At 47.2% G+C, this 20,132-nt stretch overlaps 1 protein-coding gene across 6 annotated transcripts in view; it reads right to left on the bottom strand.

Annotated features, from left to right (window-relative positions):
* Positions 1-8,757: 8,757 nt before the first annotated feature.
* Positions 8,758-20,132, bottom strand: part of Arnt2 (aryl hydrocarbon receptor nuclear translocator 2) — a 168,957-nt gene continuing 157,582 nt past the window's right edge. For 5 of the 6 annotated variants that reach the window (XM_021191241.2, XM_029535015.1, XM_029535029.1 and 2 more), the window contains 2 exons: positions 14,869-15,005; positions 8,758-12,661 (listed from right to left, as the gene is read on the bottom strand). In XM_021191241.2, coding sequence (XP_021046900.1) covers positions 12,563-12,661; positions 14,869-15,005 — 236 coding nt within the window. In that variant the 3' untranslated portion in view covers positions 8,758-12,562. Of the gene's footprint in view, positions 12,662-14,836; positions 15,006-20,132 lie in introns of all 6 variants that reach the window. The other variant, XM_029535035.1, reaches the window with a different exon arrangement.

Raw genomic sequence — 20,132 nt, forward strand, 5'->3', positions numbered from 1 at the left:
CATTTGCTTTGTTTTCAGCTGCCCAACTATGTACTAACATGCTATGACAGCTGGAGGGAAGGAATAAACCAGCTGCACTAAGAGGGCCTCCTGGGTGTGACACACTGGTGGAGGGGAGCCCAAACTGTACCATTTGTCCTCAGGACAGCCTCTTCCCTTTCTTTTCCATAGGTAAGCATAGGTAAGATCCAGGTTTTAACCACTCCTTTTTCCTCAGACCTTTAGGACTATTTGCATACACACACACATACACACACACACACACACACACACACACACACACAGAGAGAGAGAGAGAGAGAGAGAGAGAGAGAGAGAGAGAGAGAGAGAGAGAGACTCACTGACAGATACACACATACACACACAGGTAGACAGACAGACACAGATAGACAGGCACACACACAGATAAACAGAAAAATAGACACAGACAGACACACAGAGACATGAAGAAACACACACACAGACAGACATGGACAGAACACAAATAGACAGCGAGACACACACATACCTCTAGATTCCCTGCAAGAAAACATAGTATTTGTCTTTCCCCATTATGATCTATTGGCCCACCTTTCTTTCTTTTATCCATCTTTTGGCTTCGTAACAGTAACCCTTCAGGTAAAAGGGGATAACAGGCAAGGATGTTTAAGTGGGGAGAGGGACAGGGAGGTAGAGTGGAAGAGGGAGTATGTGCGTGGGAGGATAACACTAAGGATTTTTGAACAGGCCATCAGCTGGTCTTGAGCTCATAGATCTCCCATGTGCTGGAATTAAAGGATTGTCTAGGTCTGGAGAGTTGGTTCCGTGTTTAAGAGCATTTGTTACTCATGCGGAAGACTCAGGTTTGATTCCCAGCATCCACATGGCAGCTCACAACTGTCTGAAACTCTAGCTCCAGGGGATTTGAAACACTCAAAGGCACGTACGTGGTGCACATACATACATTCAGGCAAAACATGAATACATTTAAAATAATAAAGCAAATACATTTAGAAAATTAAAAGAGATGTGCCACCAAGCTTGGTGATGTCTGCCTGTTTTTTTTTTTTTCTTTCTTATAAAAGAGTTTAATAGGAGCTACCCAACAAAGGATATGATGCTTCTCCCTGAAGCCACAGGTTTCCAAATCCAAAGCTCAGTGCCAGTTATGGAATACCTCCACTTGAGCTGTTGGTCAGGAATGTCTCAGAGACCCCCAGATCATTGATCTTGCTGCCCAACAGAACTTGATGAATATACCCTATTTGACACACGTTTGTCACAGGACATGAAAAGGAAATTGGTAGTTAAATGGTAGTATCAGACTACCCTCTAAATCTACATCTGAGGACTAGTGCGGCTCTCAGACCTCGACAGAGAAGTTTGTGTGGTGGACAGCGGTTAGTGTGGGAACTCACAACTGGCTAAAGAGCAGAGAATAAGTGTGAGTGCTCAGCCACAGATCACATTATCTATATCATCCCACATCCCTGAAAGCTCAGGGTACAACCTGGAAGATGGAGTGGGCAGCTTCTAAGAGTCAGAGGTCAGGGAGAACCAGACGGAAATACTGTCCCCTGGACATGAACTGGCAACAGCTGTGGCTGCCTGCACAAGACCTGTGCAGGATCTGCACAAGATCAAGTCAGTCAACATTCCAGCATGGAGGGGGACTCATGAATAACCACCACCCCCCAGCTGAGGAGATACTGACAACTGATTTCTGGGAGAGGAAAAGTCAGTTTTCTTTAAATGTGTGGCCCCTGCTAGGTGGACCTAGGAGGAGTTAGGAGAATTGGGAATGTAAATAAGATCAAAAGACATATGCATATATACAGTTCTCAAATACTTAATAAAAGTACATTTTAATGTACCCCCTCTATATTAATGTGATATATAAAATAAATATGTATAGTTTCTATATTTACATATATATATTTAAACCTATATTTTGCATATGAGAGAAAAAAAGCACACTTCTTGTCTGAGACTGGCTCATTTTAACACCAGCTTCAGTCCTATTTCACTCCAGATGACATGATCTTGTTCTTCTGACTAAAACTACGCATGTCACAGTTTCTTTTCTTTACTTAATCGATAGCTAGGCAGTATACACAATATACACAATATCCTGTCTATTGTGAGTCATGGGACAGCACACATGTATGTCATGGGACAGCACACATGTATGTGTAAGTGTGGCAAGGTAACAGTGCAGGCTCAGCAGAGATCATGTGGGTCACGTGACAGCACACATGTATGTGTGAGTGTGGCATGGTAACAGTGCAGGCTCAGCAGGGATCATGTGGGTCATATGACAGCACATGTATGCGTGAGTGTGGCATGGTAACAGTGCAGGCTCAGCAGGGATCATGTAAATCATGTGACAGCACACATGTATGTGTGACTGTAGCATGGTAACAGTGCAGGCTCAGCAGAGATCATGTGAGTCATGTGACAGCACACATGTATGTATGACTGTGGCATGGTAACTTAGACAGAAGGCTCAGCAGGGATCAAGAGCCAGTTTTTCCTCAAGGGAGAGAAAGTGTTTTCTTCAGAAGTTCAGCTCAAAGTCTCAGTTATTCCTTTAGAAGCAGAATTTCCAAGTCAGGCTCTCAGCTGCCACTCTCTCTGTGATGTGGACTTAGGCAGAAGCTAGCAACTCTGACCTGGTCAGGCTTCTCCCAGTCAAGGTGGAAAGGTCACTCTTAGCCTGTTTAGTGAGTTGTATGGAATGGAAGTGGTTCCTCGGGTTCTTGTGTGCAGGGTCTGAACTTGGTCTTTAGATTCTAGAAGGTCTTGGCTGGGTAAAGCTTTTGTCTTTTTCGTGTGTGTGTGTGTGTGTGTGTGTGTTGTACTTATGTCTATATGTGTTCATGTGTGAGGGCACACTTATGTGTGCAAGTGTACACACATTTTGTGGAGGCCAAAGTCTGAAGTCAGCTGTCCTTGATTGCTTTTCCTTATATGTGGAGGTAAGATCTCTTGTTGAATATGGCTAGACTATCTAGCCAGCTTCCTCTACTGATCTTTTCTCTGCCTCTCAAGGGCTGGAATTACAGGCTGGTCACTGAGATCTCCCTGCATTCAGCTCTGGAGAGCAGATCTCTGGCCTTCACACTTAAGTAACAAGCACTTTACCCACTGAGCAGTCTCTCCAGCCCTCAGCTGTGCTCTCTTGCTAAGGCTTTTGGGAAAGAAAAGAAAACCCCCTTGACCTTCTAGGACTCTTTCCTCATCTGGGAACATGGTCTCAGCTGTCGTAGAGATTCATGCCAGCTCCTGCCTTCTGTGGTCTTGCAAAATCCCGTCCACTTCCTCCTCTCCAGGACCCTGCCTTCCTTGCCAACACATCCTGGGGTCCTGGGCTGGGTGACTACAAGTGCTCGATTCCCAGGACTAAAGGCATTTCCTGGAACGTGGGGCTTCTACTGTGAACAGTGGAAAGTCCCAGGTAAACAAAGACAGGTTGCTCCTCCCAGCTCTTGGAAAAATAGGTTTCTTTGAGTTCAAAGTCTTCAGTATCACATCTTCAGTATCAAAATAGTACAGAAACTGTAATTTTTTTTTTTAAAGGAAGGATTGGATTTTGTCTGTAGCATTTTTGAATGTATGAGTGTGTTTGCACATACGTGCCCATATGTTGTGTATCTGGGCTATGTACTTGGATGGATGTGGATGTGCTCATATGTGTATGGAAACCAGAGGTCAATACTGGGTATCTTTCGAGCTCTCTCCACCTTGAGTTTCTGAGACAAGGTGGCTCTCTGAACCTGAGGTTCATTGATTCTAAGGCTGACTGGTCAGTGAGCTCCAGGATCTGCTCATCCATTCCCTCTTCCATAGCCCTGGGATTAAAAGCAAGTGCCACCACGCTGTGCATGGACATGTGTGCTACAGTCCATACTCAGACCTCCACACCTGCGGTACAGCAGTTTACTGACCGCCTCATCTTCCCAGAGAGGCCTGGGGCCACACTCATCTCTGCCTCCCCAGCGCTGTGATTACAAGCATGTGCTATTGTGCCAAGCCAAACTTTTTTTTTTTTTAAATTGGGTTCTGAAATATATTCTGCCTTCAAGAAATATAATTTCCTATCCTCTTATCCCAAACTGTGTCCCTTACACTTAAAGTATGATAGGATCATTTCCATGCAAGTATTTCCTAGTTCTTCTCTGTGTTGCCGAGGTTCGACCCTTGTTTCAGGGACACTGCCTGAGCTTGGTGTCTTCAGAAGTAGAATCCACTCAAAATGTATGTGAAAGTAGCTTATGAGGGGGAGAGTTCACAGAGAAAGTGGAAGGAATATGGAGCCTCCATCTGTCAGTACCTCTACCCTGTACTTCCACAGAAGATAAAACCGAAACCAAACCAAACCAACCAAACAACAGAAGAGACGAAGGGCAGCTGACAACAACCCCAGGTTTGGGTGTGTGGAAGTAGAGGACACCTCACTTCAGCAAGGGGCTCAAATCCAGGGGTACTGAGTAAGGTCATAGTGTCAAGTTCCCACAGAGGGAAATGATCTCACCTCCACAGGGAAACTCTGGAGAAAACATGAGCTACACGTGCTGCACCACAGAAGCCAGTGGTGGTGCCTCAGCTCCTATGAGTCATCGTCAAGAGGCTGATTGACGGGATGTAATGTCCTTGGCACACCACTTTGTGCTTTAACAAAGCAGGGCCTTACCATGTGAGGATGGTACTTTGACCTGGCTTGAAAGAAAACACGAAGATGGTCGTCATGGAAGTGTCCCAAGGGGTAGACTTGTTCTTCCTAAGAGGACAACAGTAGCTGACAGGGACTCTACCGACCTCTCTGGTTTGCTTAGCCAGGCTGCATGTTCTCAACCCCATGCTCCTAAGTGCCTCATTTACATCCATCACCATACTGAGGGCAAAGGATCACAGATCCATCTATGAGCGATCCTTGGGCTCAGAACCCAAGGAGGACCAACATTTCTATCCTAGCCACAGCCATATCTTCTGTCTCTTCCATTTCTTCATCTTCAAGCCATCTGCCTGGGACATACCTTTACTCCATGAGCTGGTCCCAGGACCCCATAAATGCCTTCTGGAAGACAGGAATCACCTCTTTACCTCTGCTTTCCCTATTCTTGTCTCCTCTTCACCCAGAATCTTTATTGACATGGAGGATTCAGTTTAGATGAAATGACACCCTCTGCCCCTTTGCACGCCCTTACCTTCCAACTGTAATCTAAACACACAAAAGGAAGAATGCTTATCTGGATGGATCTCCAGTAAAACGAAGGGGCAAAGCTCTGGGACCCCCAGCTGAGATGCTTGTTTCCTGAGTCTTTCTGGTCCTAACTGTGTCTTCATTTCACAGCCTGCTTCTGATTTCAGTCTGTTTCTGGTACAACCAAATGCACTCATGTGTCCACCTCATCATCTCTCAGCTTCCAGACCACAGCTTGAAACAGCAATAAAAACACAAGACACTGGCTTATAGCCAGCATAGGGCTGGGTCAGCTGAGACATACCTGGAAACCTTGAGTTTGCCAGCAGTCAATATGGGCTTTCTCTAGACAGGGGCCATGAAGGAAGAGTGGGGGACCCAAAGAGCAATGAGTTCCCTACCACCCAAAGGTCAGGAGTTAGGTACCATGGACTCTAAATTATGATGAACATAAACTCCAAAGTCCAGAGGCAGCTTTCACCAATAATTTCTTCTTACGTCCTCTTCCAGAGGAGTTGGCTTGAAGATGAAGAAATGGAAGATACAGAAGATATGGCTGTGGCTAGGATAGAAATGTTGGTCCTCATTGTGTTCTGAGCCAAGGATAGGGTTCTCCCTGCTTCCTTACCTAAAGACAGAGTCTGTGGGTATCACAATGGACTTCCTCATTCAGCCATGGAAGGTGGATGATGTATAATGACTCAGTTTTGGTACCAACTTAGTTCTTGGAGTCCTGTTTCCCAGATGATCAGACAGGCTTTGTGGGCTTTTTCACAAGTCCTTAAACTACATCTTGAGAACACCTGAGAGATCTCCATAGTTTCCGGTAGCCCCTGTGTGACATCCTCACTTAGATCACTGATATCATGGCTCAGGTCTGTGGACCCAGCTTAAGTACAAACAAGGCGGCAAGAGAATCATGGTGACCATTTAAGGATGTAGAGATTTCATGAGAAAATCGAGTACACATTTCTTCTGCCTTTAAGGAGCCTCAGAGGAAAAATTGCTCACAGGCTGAACGATCCTGATGATGAAATGTGTTCTTTGCTCATTGGCATCAAACCACTTAATTTTTCACATATGTATTTGACTTTTAGTAAAAATGTGGGAGGAATCAGGGGCTTGGAGATTGTATCCAGAGGCAGGCACTTTAATCTAGTGTTCTGCTGAGCAGCTGCGCCCATGGCATACTTAAAGAGTCTTGAGTTTTGACATGGGAATGCTTTAAATGTTCCCTGAACGAACTGAGCTCAGAAGCTGGGAGCCCAGCAAGGAGAGACGCTTGTGATAGGACCGAGTGGCTAAGTCATGCTGATCACCTCGTGGGTGCCTTCGCCTTTCCTGAACACAGCCCTCTTTTATGTTGTTGTTTAATGGCTATCCTATTCCTAGGCTCTTAGTACATTCCAGAAAGCCACGTTCTGCTTGTTCATCTCTCTTTCCCTAAGGCTGGGGGACTCCTTATAGTCAGGATGCCTAGGCCTTCTTTATGTCAACTCTATCCCAGCACCATGCATTGGAGATGACAGGCGTCACACAAGTGTTTATGGAAATAACATGCTTGAGAAGGCGAGCAGGCAAAGGCGACCTTCCATGTTGCAATTGGGGACATGCTTTAACTTCCCCGGAGAAAGGGGAGAGGAGACTGGGAGATGATCTCTGGGGAGCAGCATAACACATGCACAGGTTTCTTCACCCCTTCTCTGAGTTCTAAGCAGCTCATGTCTTCTCATTTTTCAACTTGACTGTGCCTCCCTCTACTCAGGGTTACTGATAATGAATTGCAGCACATTACATGTGTGTGTGTGTGTGTGTGTGTCCAGGTAAGTGCATGTGTGTACATGTGAAGACAGAGATCAACCTTGGATGATGCTCCTTAGGAGCCATCCATTGTTTTCCTCTTCCTTTTCTTGAGACAGACACTGAACCCAGCACTCATCTGCAGAGTGGCTGGCCAGGGATCTTCACAGATCTGGCTACCTCCACTTCCCTAGCACAGGGATTACAAGTGCATGCCACTTATCCACAGCTTAATTCTTAGTAATTTTCTATACTGTCTACATGACGTATATAGTGGCACAATTAGGAAAATAATTATTGTAGAGAGTTTACTTTGGTTCATTGTTTATGGATAACAGAGGGGATTATAGGTAAGGTGTCACCAGGTCCTGGCAAGAACTTGCCTTTATCTGATGTTTCTTCTTGGTGTGTCCCTGCTCTGAAATCCTCCTGCCTTCACACCCATGAGAAGAGGCGGATTGGTCATATGCATACTTTTCTGATGTACCCTGCTGAGGCTAAATCCCTAAGTATTTAAGGATTTCTCAATAAATGAATAAGAAAAATCGCTTGTTTTCTTCCCACTCCGGTGGGCAATTTGCTTTTTAAAAAATATTTTTTTTATGGTTCTATAAGCTATACTTACTCTTTAAAGAATAGGTCTGTGATGGATAGCATTAATTATCAAGTTGATGAAATCTAGAATGAGAGGCAGATGGTCCTAGCTCATGTCTGTGGTAGAATGGTATTGTGATTAGGATTACTGATGTGGGAAGACCAGTCTTAATTCCGGACAGGGTCATTCTCTGCACAGGGCGTCTTGGGTTGCATAAAATGTGGAAAGTGAGCTGGACACTAATTCGTCTTTATCCCTGTTTCCTCACTGTGGATATGCCCAACTGTTTCAAGCTCACGCTGTCTTGACTTCTCTTTCATGATGAATCCTATCTAGACCCGTGAACTAAAACAAACCCCTTCTCCCTTAAAGTGGCTTTTGTCAGGGCTTTTTATCACATTGAAAGAAAAAAATAAACTAAGAAAAATCCTATTAAAACCATAAGAAAACTGCATGTGATGAGGCTGTACTATTTCCCATGAATGAAGGTTTCTTTTATCCATTTTTAGCCATGTAATAGAATACTATTCACTGATCTTTTGGTTTGTGTTTCTCTAAAACTAAAGATATTAACCCAGAATGCAATATGTGTATTTGTTGTGTGTGAGCATGAATGTATTTGAGATGGTTTCTCACTGTGTTGCCTAGGCTGGTCTGGAACTCCTAAGCTCACTCAGACAATCCTTCTGCCTCAGCCTGCTTGAAGCTGGGATTGCAGGCATGTGCCACACCCAGTAGCCTGTATTTGAATTCTTGGGAGAAACAGGGGCCTGTGATGTTCAGCTATTTTTATTGGTACTAAGATTTCTGTCTTGAGTTGTAGGAGTAGTTCCTTGCATTTTCTGGACACAAGTCTTCCTTAGATATATGATTCAGAGCTACTTTCTCCCAGGCTTTCTTCTTCTCTTTCTACTCTTTCTCTTTCTACTTTCTTCTCTTTAAAGTCTTTTGAAAAGTAATTGCCTTTAGTGTTTGTGAAGTCCAGTCCAGAGAAGTTTCTAGAGAATCTTGCCTTACACCAAATCTCAAGAATCATTAGTTTCCTTTTCTGTCCTAAGTAGTTAATACTTGCAACAGGTGACTCTTTAGCATGCCTGTACTTCATAGTGTGGCTTATCCCAGACTCCCAAGGGCAAATACCTCAAGTTGATCAATTACCAAGCCAGTCCAAGGCACTCACTTTCAGAGCAAAGTCATTTTTTATTGTAATGAAAATTTAAAAGGCAGTTACATTAGTTATACATATACCCAGTGACTTAATACCTGTTAGTCATACAGAACATTCAAGAAATACAAATGATTTACCCACAGCACAGTTCACATCCACAAGAAAGGCTAAGAGAGAGATGAGTAAGTGCTTGCTGTTCTTGGAAGCCTGCTTGTGAAGTTTTCTTTAAGGAAAGAGATGGTTAGACAAAGCAAATAGCTGGGCCCTGGATGACCTGTGAAAAGCTCCATTTTGCTATAGCCAGTAGCCACAAGGATTTGCAGGCTACCTGAACTAGCCCAGCTTAGGGCACAAGACACGGCATGTCACATGTGGAGCTACGTCTTCAAAGCTGTCCCAGATTCTAGGCAATGGAGGAAGCTGGCAGCCAGGGAAGCTGGTGACTCCTCGGCACATGAAAGGTGGCCAAGTTACTCAGCTATATGTTTGTTTTTAAGATTAGTTTTATTATGTTGCCCAGGTAGGTCTTGAACTCCTGAGCTCATGACCCTCCCTGCTTCATTATCTCCAGTGGTGGCACTTCAGGTGAGCATCAGCTCAGGAGGGGAAGGGAAGGGAGGATGGATGGGCAAGTTAGGACATAGCAATCCATGGCCACATACAAAGAGGGTTTTAATTTTGCCTTGCTATTGGGGATTAGCAAACGACTTGTTTCTGCTTGTGAGACAGGCTGAGCTCACATTGGGAGTGGCTACTGTTCATTGGCTGGATTGTGCTGCAGAAGGAGATTACAGAACCCACTTCCTGGACCTGCCAGATCTCTAGCTCAGAGCTGAAGGGAGTGTGCATGGTTGCCAGTGGGCTAACCTGGGGCCTCACTGTCCTAATGACAGGGGAGTGTGAGCTCCTCGGCGGGTTATGCCTCCAATCCAAATACTACTACCCACAACAGTCACTTTATGATGCAAGAACAGGCTGAGCTGAGCATGATGAATGCGGATGCTCATGATGGCTCACCCGTTCCCTGAAACCACAGTGAAACAAACAGGAGTGACAGCAAGGCAGGGTTCTAGAACCATCCTTGGCTGGCCGGGCAGTCTATGGCCCATTCTTTTAGAGCTCCTGTGTCCTTAGCAATGACTCAGGTGGTCCTTGCATGTCCCCTTCCTGTTTGCTCAGCCCACGAGGAGCCAATTGGACTTCGGCAGCGAATGAAGTGGTGAGGTACAGAATTGCAGGAAGCCAACACACCCTATCCATCCCTAGCCTGCTAAGACCATCACCAGGACAGGTAGCTGGAAGGATACTAATGGAGGGCCAGTATATTGGCTTCCTCTGCAGGGGACATATGAAGGGACATCTTGTGCAGGATAATGAGATTGATTCCGACTCCTGTGTGTTTCAAAAATATTTGGGTGATAGATGTCCTTGTGGGGTGGGACTCTTCATTTCTGGCTTCTCCCCCAACCACCTCCTCCACATATGGCTTTGGAGAATCACAACATAGAAGCCAAAGAGGTATAGAAAAGACCCAGAACTCAGGCCAGCCTAAATCCCCACCTTCTAGCCTATGGAACTCCCTAGATAAGACTGGGGAGAAGCAGGAGCCATTTAAAGCAGGGCTTCCTATTGTCTGAGTTGCCAACAATCATTCACCTCTGCTCCCCAGGACCAAGGACTGAATTGACTTTACCCTCGACCTCTTAACAGAGAGAAAGCATGAAATGATTTTAAGCAAGAATTCTGTCCTATTTCTTCTGCAGACCTTAGTGCCCTGAACCCAGGGCAGTGTGACAGCCCATGGCACACCCAAGAAAAGCTCCCACTTCCCACCCAAGGCAATAAAACCAAACCCATAGCTTCCACACCTCTTAATTCACAAGCTAAAGGCCAAGGCTGTTCTACAATACAAAGCATTCTTTGCTCCTGAAGCCAGCCTTGGGCCTTTTTTTCCTTTTGTAACTTTTGCTCACCACCTGGGGCCAGCTCCAGGCTGGTGGGGACAGAAGCGGAATGGGGCAGCACACGTGAGAGACTGTTTGGGGGTTCTGAGGCTGAGATGAAGCTCTGACTGTGTCACTACTCTCCATGGACGGATTCAATGCTGCGGAAGGTCTCTGGGGCTGGAGCTTGTCAGGAATGGGGATCCCCTAGGGTGGGCTGCTGCCAAGGGCAGTCTGCTGAGCCACGTAGAGTCCTGTACAAACACTAGCAGAACTGAGCTTCTGAATGGAGTGGTGCTTTCCCAGAATCTTAATCTCCATGCTCATTCTGCTCCTGTGCATCCTGGAGCCTCTTGTACTCCCAGCTTCCCAGGAGCCAGAGAGAACTCACAGCAGCACACGGAATGGGGGAGGGGCAGGGTGGAATGGGTGGACTCTGAAGCTCTATAAAATCTGACACAGGGACTCTGATGTTAGAGATAAGCCAGGAAGAAGCTTCTAGAACAGTGGCTCTCAACCTTCCTAACTCTGTGACCCTTTAATGTAGTTCCTCATGTAGTGGTGACCCTCAACCATAAGATCATTTTCATTGCCATTTTATAAGTGTACTTTTCTACTGTTATGATTCATTATGTGACTAATATGCAGGATAGCTGATATGCGGCCCATGTGAAATGGTTGCTTGACATCCCAAACACAGCCCACAGGCTGAGAACCATTGTTCTAGAAGTTAGTTCATAGTTCTACCTTAAGAACACTGAGAAATTTGGGTCTTTGTAGAAGCTTGGGCAGATCAGAGTCCCTGGCCTCACAGGCTGTGTCCTCCCTGAGATACCCTTGCCTCTCCTGCCTGATGAGGACAGAGGCTCCGGTGGCCCAGGCCACCCTTCTCCACCCAGAGTGTGGCCCCGTCTTCTTTCCAGATTCCTGAGCAGGAGGTGTCAGGGACACCTGGGTCAAGGTGTCCTAACCCTGTACAGAGGGCCAGGTCTGACTTCCTGAAGGCGCTGGGCAGAAAACAGCTCGGCTCAGCTGCAGAGCAGGGAGGAGGCAGTGACCTTCATGGAATCAGGGCACTGTCCCTCAAGCCTAGTAAGAGAAGCGTGAGCACTCTCATAGGTCACAAGGAAGAAGGACTAAAGATGTTAAGAAGTAAAGTATGTCTGTAAAAGGGCAGGGGACCAAAGAACTGACTTACAGAGGGAGCAGCTCCTCAGCCCTGGCTTCCAGGGAGTCAGCCCGCTCCCAGGCTCCAGGCATGCTTTCCTGTGAAGTGCAGCTGAATGGGGGAGGGCTTCTCACTCTCACTGGCCACACACACCAACACGCCACAGTACATCTACCAAGCCACGACTTTGATTCTCAGGTGTAAAGCACACCTGGCCCCAGGCCATCAAGGACAGCTAGTGTGGGAGACTCCCATCCTGCCTCCTGGCTGGGGGCCCAGAAAGCAGAGGTTATTGCCTCTCACTCAGACGTGAAGCCTCCAGGCCGCAGCATCCCTGAAAAAAGCAGGAAGAAACCCAGCTTCTGCACCAGGCAGACCTGCTGGTACTGCCAGCCATTGCGGATCAAGCAAACACTTGATGGGTGCGAATTGTCCATTAACAGATTATTCACAATGGGATTTAAGACCCTGGAGGCCCCCTTCCGAGCACACAGATAAAGTACAATAAATACAAAGATCCCGAACCCAAGAAGCCAGGGCCCTGGGTTAGAGCCAGGTGACACCATGTCCAGGGAGGATAGGGAATAGGGGAGATTTCTGGGGGTTCTGCGGCAGGGCAAGCTGGGTAAGGGGGACCCTCTTTGAACATGGACATCTATGGCATGATAATAATGCCTGGGCAGTAGAAGCCTGGCTTTGCCTGAAGCTACTCAGAAAATGGAGGGAACATGCCCAGGTCAGCAAAGTCCTCGATGTTATAGTTGCCAGTCCCCTGCGTCGGGTCGCCCGGCATGGGTAGCATGTCCTGGAGAAGAGAAGAACAGAAAGTCCCAGGGGTCAGTGACCTCACCCAGAGCCTGCCCTTGTCCCGGAGTCCAGCCTGTCACTGACTGATCCCCTTGACCATCTCCTCTAGTGAGCAGGTGTTCCTTTGCCCAGCCTGTGTACAGGGCTGCTCTTCAGGGGGCTTCAATACCCGACCCTGCTGGGAACTGCTCTCCTGGGGAGTATCATGCTGAAGGTAAACCTCACTAGATCACAAACCTTTTTCTGAAACTAAACCAGGCCCAGGGGTGGAAAGAGCCCCACCCCTCCCCGGGCTGGGCAAGCAGAAGCTACAACAATAATTATGACTGGGCAGCCACGTGATCACCAACCAAGCAGGAGTCTGAGCATGCGTGGCCTGGGCACAGTGGCCTGTGGGGTGATGCCATCCCAGAGTGGAAGGTCAGTTACTTTGTCTAGTCCTAGTTTGCTAGACCTCAGACGACTTGCTCTGAAAATATTAGGGGAGTTCCAGTTCCGTAGGGCAGAAGATCCACTGCGCTTTGTCCATTTCCCAGTCCGTGTGAGAACGGTGAGAAAAGGATTCTGTGGACAAATGTGCTTGGGAAACAAGGCACACTTCCCTGCCTCCTAGAAAGCCATGCCTCACTGGTATAAAAAAAAGGCTCTGATGAATCCTGCAAGAAAGAAAACTGGATAACTTGCTTTAATTGGTGTTTCATAAAGTTATTTGATCAAGAATTCTTGTTTTTGCAGGGTGACCTTCAAGACATACTTGTTAGGGAATTATGCCTTTTAGGGCCTCCCTAGGAGATGAACAATGGACAAGGGCTGGTCTTCACAGTGGAAGGAGGGAGGAAAGTCAGAGAGAGAGAGAGAGGGCTGGGAAAGGCACTTCCCTGTACTAGGAAGGGAATATAGCCAGGTGGACCCCCAGCAATACCTGGCTCTAGACATGGACCTGTGAAAATGACATTTGACCTAGTAGGAGGTGCGTGCGCGCGCGCGCGCGCGCGTGTGTGTGTGTGTGTGTGTGTGTGTGTGTGTGTGTGTGTGTGTGTGTGTGTAGCATCGAGTCTTGAGGAGGAAGAGTGTGACCTGAGTCTCCTACACCTTGGCTCTTCCCTGGAGCTTTGCTCTCCAGGACAGATAGGTCTCTGGGAGTCTCCCAGAGGAGCCTGGGCTGCTGTTAAAAGACTGGGTGGCAAGGACCTTAAGGGGGCTGCAACCCTGTAGGTGGAACAACAATATGAACTAACCAGTACCCCCTGAGTTTGTGTCTCTAGCTGCATATGTAGCAGAAGATGGCCTAATCAGCCATCATTGGGTAGAGAGGCCCCTTGGTCTTGCAAACTTTATAGACCCAGCACAAGGCAAGGCCTGGGCCAAGTAGTGGGAGTGGGTGGGTAGGGGAGCAGAGGTGGGGGGAGGGTATAGGAAACTTTCGGGATAGCATTTGAAATGTAAATAAAGAAAACAATAATAATAATAAAAAAAAAAAAAAAAAAGACTGGGTGGGCAGGCCTACCTCTAGCAATGGGCTCATACATGCACTTACAATGTTCCAGGAAAACCTGGGAGACTGAGTCCTGTATGATAGGTAAGGTTATGTCCTTGTCACCAGCACACTAAGATTGGTCAGTGTTAGGAATTGAGAACAGCAAGGCAAGTCTTTAGTAGTGGAGGTCTGGAAGTAGCCTTAGACCCTTAGCCTAGAGAGTTGAGCCCTGGCCCAGCTGCCGTGGGCTAAGGGTCTGGGGATGGGAGTCCCTCTTCCTGGTTGCCACAGTGGAGAGGCAACAGGCTGAGGCAATCAAGCCCCTAGGTACCTGCAGCTCTTGGGAGGCTGTGTATATTGCCATGGTGAGCCCTGACAGTCTCTAGCTCTTAGATGGGCATGGGCCCTGCTCCAGGGTGAACCCCCCTACTGTATTTGTCTCCATACATCCCTTCTGGACAACTTTGGGTGTATGATCCAGCATGCAGCCTCTGCTGTGCGTGTACAACTGAAAGGCTGACGGCCCCTGTGCCTTTCCTGTGTACCCAAAGGCTTTGGCTAGGCAGGGCAGGACCTTCCTTCCACTTGTGGGCTCCCCATACTGCAGGCTGGTGGGATCTCTTGCTGGCTACCGGGCAGGGCAGGCAGAGGTGCAGAAAGGGGGCATAAGGAAGCAGAGAAGGCGCAGGTACCTACACCTACGAGAAGGCGATGCTCGCTGGATTTACCTGGAACACTTCAGTCTGGCCAGGCTGCTGGTGCGAGTGCTGCTCACCGCTCTGCTGTCCGTGATGCTGGCTCTGCCACTGGGACCAGACCTCTGAAGGCCGGCCCTGGAACTGCCCGCCACTCTGTCCACTCTCAGCTGAAATACACAACGGACAGGATACTTAAAAAAAAAAAGAATTCATCATGTGGTTCTGAGAACCTAAGCCTGGGGACCTGGCTGTCACGTTCTGTCATTTCGCCCATCTTAGTGCCTCTCAGGGGCTCTACACTCCTGAACGGCATGTCCCTCCCAAACAGACCTCCTCCTTCCTGACAGAGAATAAGCTAAGGGGCAAAGATTGGAGAAAGTCCGGTGAAGTGTGCGTGACCAGAAAGAATGTTTTGTTTTTTAGAATGAGCCTGTCAGGTGACTGGTGCTCCATCCTCATAGCCCCCACCCCCACCCCATGTTCCTGTGGCTGCTCATGGTGGCCTCAAAACAGAAACTAGGAGGAATGAGAAATTTGCCTAAATTATTTTAGGGACTTAGCTAAAGAGGATTTTGAGTGTGTGTACAAGCACATGTGTGTGTGTGCCTTCACGTGCATGTACTGTGTGTGTGTCAAGTGTAGAAGACAAGCTCAGCTGTGCTCTTCACACTTGGAACAACCACCTCCTTGCCTGCTCAGTCTGTAGGCAGGGCTTCCTTTTCTCTTCCTGTCTCTCCCTCACTGACTGCACCACAGGGTCTTGCTGTACCTGTTCCCTCAGTGCCATGCCACTTTATAGTGCCTTTCTTTAGACTCACTGTTCCTGCTGCGTTCTGAGTTCCACTGCCACCCACACCCAGATCCACAGGGCTCTGCCCACCCTCCTGGGACAGTGACACTGCCTACAGATAGCCAAGGGTTCCTCGGGTGTGGCTTTTATCTGCTTCTCTTCCTGGCTTGGTAACCCTACCTACTGGCAGTACTTGGCAGCCGCCACATTCCATCACCTCCTTTTCCTCATGCTCTCTCCTCTTTCCTTTTGAAATAAATAGAATTTATTAGCAAGCACATGTAGGTGTGTGAGCAGATGCAGAACGGGAGGTAACTCTTGGGAGTCAGGGCTCACTCTCCATGGTGAGTTCTGGGAATGATCAAACTCAGGTCAGACTTGTGCAGCATGTCCTCTCCCCACTGGGTCATGTCACTGGCCCTGCCACTGTGTTCCCTTGGCTGTCCTTGCTCCTGCATTTTCTTGGTTACCTCGCGGTCCTAAGGAAATGTGATCCTTAGGTCTAGCCTGAGTTGGGCCTTCTCTCAGATGGCCTGCCATACCCTGTCTTAGAAGGTGCCCTTCACATTATACTGACATCCAAAATGGAGTTACTAAGGACAAGGGTTCCATCTCAGCCCTGCCAGTCTGCTCTAATACAGTGCTTTGACTACAGATCGAGTCAGTAAGTTCTTCAAGAAGCAGGTAGGTGAGGGGTTGGAGAGAAGGCTCAGCGGTTAAGAGCACTGACTGCTCTTCCAGGGGTCCTGAGTTCAGTTCCCAGCAACCGCATGGTGGCTCACAACCATCTGTAGTGGGATCCAATGCCCTCTTCTGGTGTGTGTCTAAAGATAGGTGCACTGCTGGCAAACACCGAAGTGGATGCTCACAGCCAGCTATTGGATGGAACACAGGGCCCCCAATGGAGGAGCTAGAGAAAGTACCCAAGGACCTGAAGGGGGCTGCAACCCTGTAGGTGGAACAACAATATGAACTAACCAGTACCCCCTGAGCTNGTGTCTCTAGCTNCATATGTAGCAGAAGATGGCCTAATCGGCCATCANTGGGAAGAGAGGCCCCTTGGTCTTGCAAACTTTATATGACCCAGCACAAGGGAAGGNCNGGGCCAAGTAGTGGGAGTGGGTGGGTAGGGGAGCAGAGGTGGGGGGAGGGGTATAGGGAACTTTCGGGATAGCATTTGAAATGTAAATAAAGAAAATAATAATAATAAAAAAATAAAAATATTTCTTTCACTAAAAAAAAGATAGGTGCACTGTACTCATATAAATAAAAAATAAATAAATCTTTAAAAAAAAAGAAGGGGGTGAGGAAGAAGAGGACATAGGAAGGAGGGAGGAGGGAGAAAAGGAAACAGGATGAAGGAAGAGAAAAGGAAGAAGGGAAGAAAGGGAGGAAGTGGGGTAAAGAAGGGGAAAGGATGGGGAAGACGAGGGAGATGGAAGAGAGCAGGCATGCCATAGTGGTCATTTGCCTCTGAAACCTCCAGGTTACACATGATGATGGATGGTGAAGTTTTCTCAGTCGTACCTCAGGGAGAGTCAGAGGTAGAGAGAAGAGCAGGAGGATAGGACTAGAGGAGACTGGCTGATTATTCATACCCAAGAGCTCATGGTTCTATTAATTACAGGTAATATATTTCAAAATAAAAAAATAACCTTCTGAGACAGTAAATGCTTTTAAACACTTGGAACAGGAAAAAATCAATTCATTATGCTACTTTTGAGAAAAACACTGACAGAGTTTTGAAGCAAGGAAAACTGCATGCTACACATTGAGCTTGACTTGGGTACATTGCTTCAATTCACTCCTAAATCTAAGAGATGAGTCCCTTACCCTGGCCCAGTTCTTCAGCTAAGGAAACTGAGGGCCCAGGGATATCAACAGGCTTGTCCTATTCCTTCATCAGGTAAACCTAGAGGATGAACTTAGACACCCCTGACATGAAAGCCTACCTACACGCATTTGATAAATAGCGATAAATAGCGCTAAGTCTAAGACATTGGACAAATGGAGACCAACTTAGCCTGCAGAGGAAGGAAAAGTATTCAGAGGTCAATACAGTTGAGCATTTTTCTGAGGGAAGCACGGTTACCATGGGGACATAAGAGCAGGCCCCATCTAAACCCAAGTCTTCCTGGAAGAAGAGAGGATGAAGGATGACTTGAAGGACAGTGCTAGCCATGGGAAGGGAGACTTACGGGGCCACTGAAGGAACTTCAGTGATTTTCCAGAACCAGACCCGTAACTTTTAAAACTACAAAGTAAACATGACCTTCAACATGACCCCTCCTGTCTGAGGGAGAATTGTGGTTCTTTTGTCTAAACCCAACCAACCTGCAGATGGTCTGCAGGACCTGCATGTGGCCTGTTCCTAACGTACACATAAAACTCCTTTCTGGAATAACCCAATGGTCCCTAACATCTTTGTTAGGTCATTGTTCCAAAAGCCATGTGTGCAGTTAAAAGCCATAGGCTGGGTTCTAACCATACTGACGTCCATGTTCCAGCCTCCAGAGTAAGACCCAGGCTGCTGCCCTGTAAGGACGGATTGGCCTCCTGCAAGGCCAAGTGTCTGGGGTAACTGCATTATATCTTCTATCTGGGGCAGCCCAAAACTTGTAAACCCTAGTGCAGTTTCTGGTCCTAAGGGGCAGAGGCAAGGCTGGCATCGTCTATCTTTTTAGCTGAAGTTTAATGCTAGACTTCATTCTTGCTCACTATCACCTACCTGGGAGGTGGCAGTGGATGGAATTGTTCTAAGATTCTTATGCTCTAACAGTCCTGTGCAGACTGTTCAGCGCTGTTGGGTTTAGCTTAATGGTTCTTGGTGAAGGGAACTGCTGGGGCTTCTCATTCTCACCAACAGCAGGAGACAAACGGATAAACATAGAGGGAGACTGATAAACATCCTTGGTAAATAGACATCCCAAGCCAGTGGGGATTAGACCAACCCATCAACAGTGTAAATGCCGAGAGATCCTGCTGGGTGAAGTGAATGTGCCCTGATAGGGACATCTGCTTTCTATCTAACCTAAAGAGGATCAGACAAGGACCACACACTTTTTCGGCTCCTTTGGCAGGGATTTCACCGTTCAACATTGTTTAATAGGATCAAGCGTGTCTATAATTCTTCACAATTTGTAGGTTAAAAATGCACATGGCTGAGATTTGGGGGCCAGATTAGGGGAGGAGGAATAGGGTGCTTGGGTCTGCCTTCCCTCTCTATTTGTGCATCCTATTTGTCAGTGGAAGAAGCTTCAGGTGTTCTGGGAATGAAACGGTCCCTTTTCCCCCCAGCCTCCATTCAGTCTGGACTGGGTGGAGCATTCAGGGAAGGAGCATTTCCCCTGCTTTCCAAAAGGGGCTCGCCTAGGGGCACAGTGGCCTGACTTAATTTGTTTCCACCTGTCTGGACTTGTGTCACCATGACTGAGTTGCTGGGGCTACGTCAGCCTAAAGTTGGAACGCAGATGCTAAATGCAAGACATGGACACGCTGGTGCTTGCCAAGCCACCGTCTCTGGAAGCATTCTGTGATGCAGTTCAGAGCATATACAAGCCACGGAGGGGGAAGGGAGGGAGGGAATGTCCTGCAAGCTTTAGCATCTTAAACCGGCCTTCCTGAGCAAGCTGTGGGTTTGGCTTCCTGCGTTTCTATAAGAAATATTATACACCAATGACCAGATTGAGACAGAAAGATTAACAAATTTGGGGATTCAAGTTGTACACTACCTGACAGTTACCAACTTGTTTTGTCTGAGCTCTAAATCCAGTCTTCATTGCCAATCTTTGAGACGCTGAATTGCCCTCAGTTTCTGCTTGTGCTACGAGGTACAGAGACCTACCAAGACTAGCTAACCTCTCCCTCATGCTGTATAGAATTAACATGTTGAAGTTCTGGGTTGTTGCATAGTAAGTGTGCTCTCAGAGTAAACACAGGTCACTGGATCCCAGCCTTCCTGCATGTGTGTCTGTGTGTCTGTCCTTTTTTCATTCTCTCATTACCCCAGTCATCTTTCTAGAAACAAGCCATGATTTACTGGGCACCAATTAGGCCCGCCAATCACCTGGCCAGAAGACCATCCCTCAAGAAAGCTGATTCTGCTGAGGACATAGCTAAGGAGAGGGGAAGAACAATTATCCCCTCCAGGAGATAATGTAATTACACCCTCTAGAAGCCCCTCTCTTGATGCACTTGCTTACAGACCTTTATGGTTAAGCCTTCCTGATTTCTAAGTTCTAACTCAAGAAGTATAATTTGTCCTTTCTTCTTTGAATGCCATCCAAACATCTAAACATGGTTGAACCCATACCATACCCTTAACTTTCTCACTGTTTCTCGTATGGGCCTACTTGGAGACCTCCATTGTTGACATTAACCAAAGGACATGGCTGGCTTTCTTCTCCATCTCCCTCTTCTTCAGTGATGTCAGGAGTTATACTTTGCCAGCTCTGTTTTTTTTTTTTTTTTTCTTTCCTAAAATTCTAATGAAATTGCTCTCAAT

This window comes from Mus pahari, chromosome 1 (assembly GCF_900095145.1).
Source record: "Mus pahari chromosome 1, PAHARI_EIJ_v1.1, whole genome shotgun sequence".
NCBI classification, from domain to species: domain Eukaryota; kingdom Metazoa; phylum Chordata; class Mammalia; order Rodentia; family Muridae; genus Mus; species Mus pahari.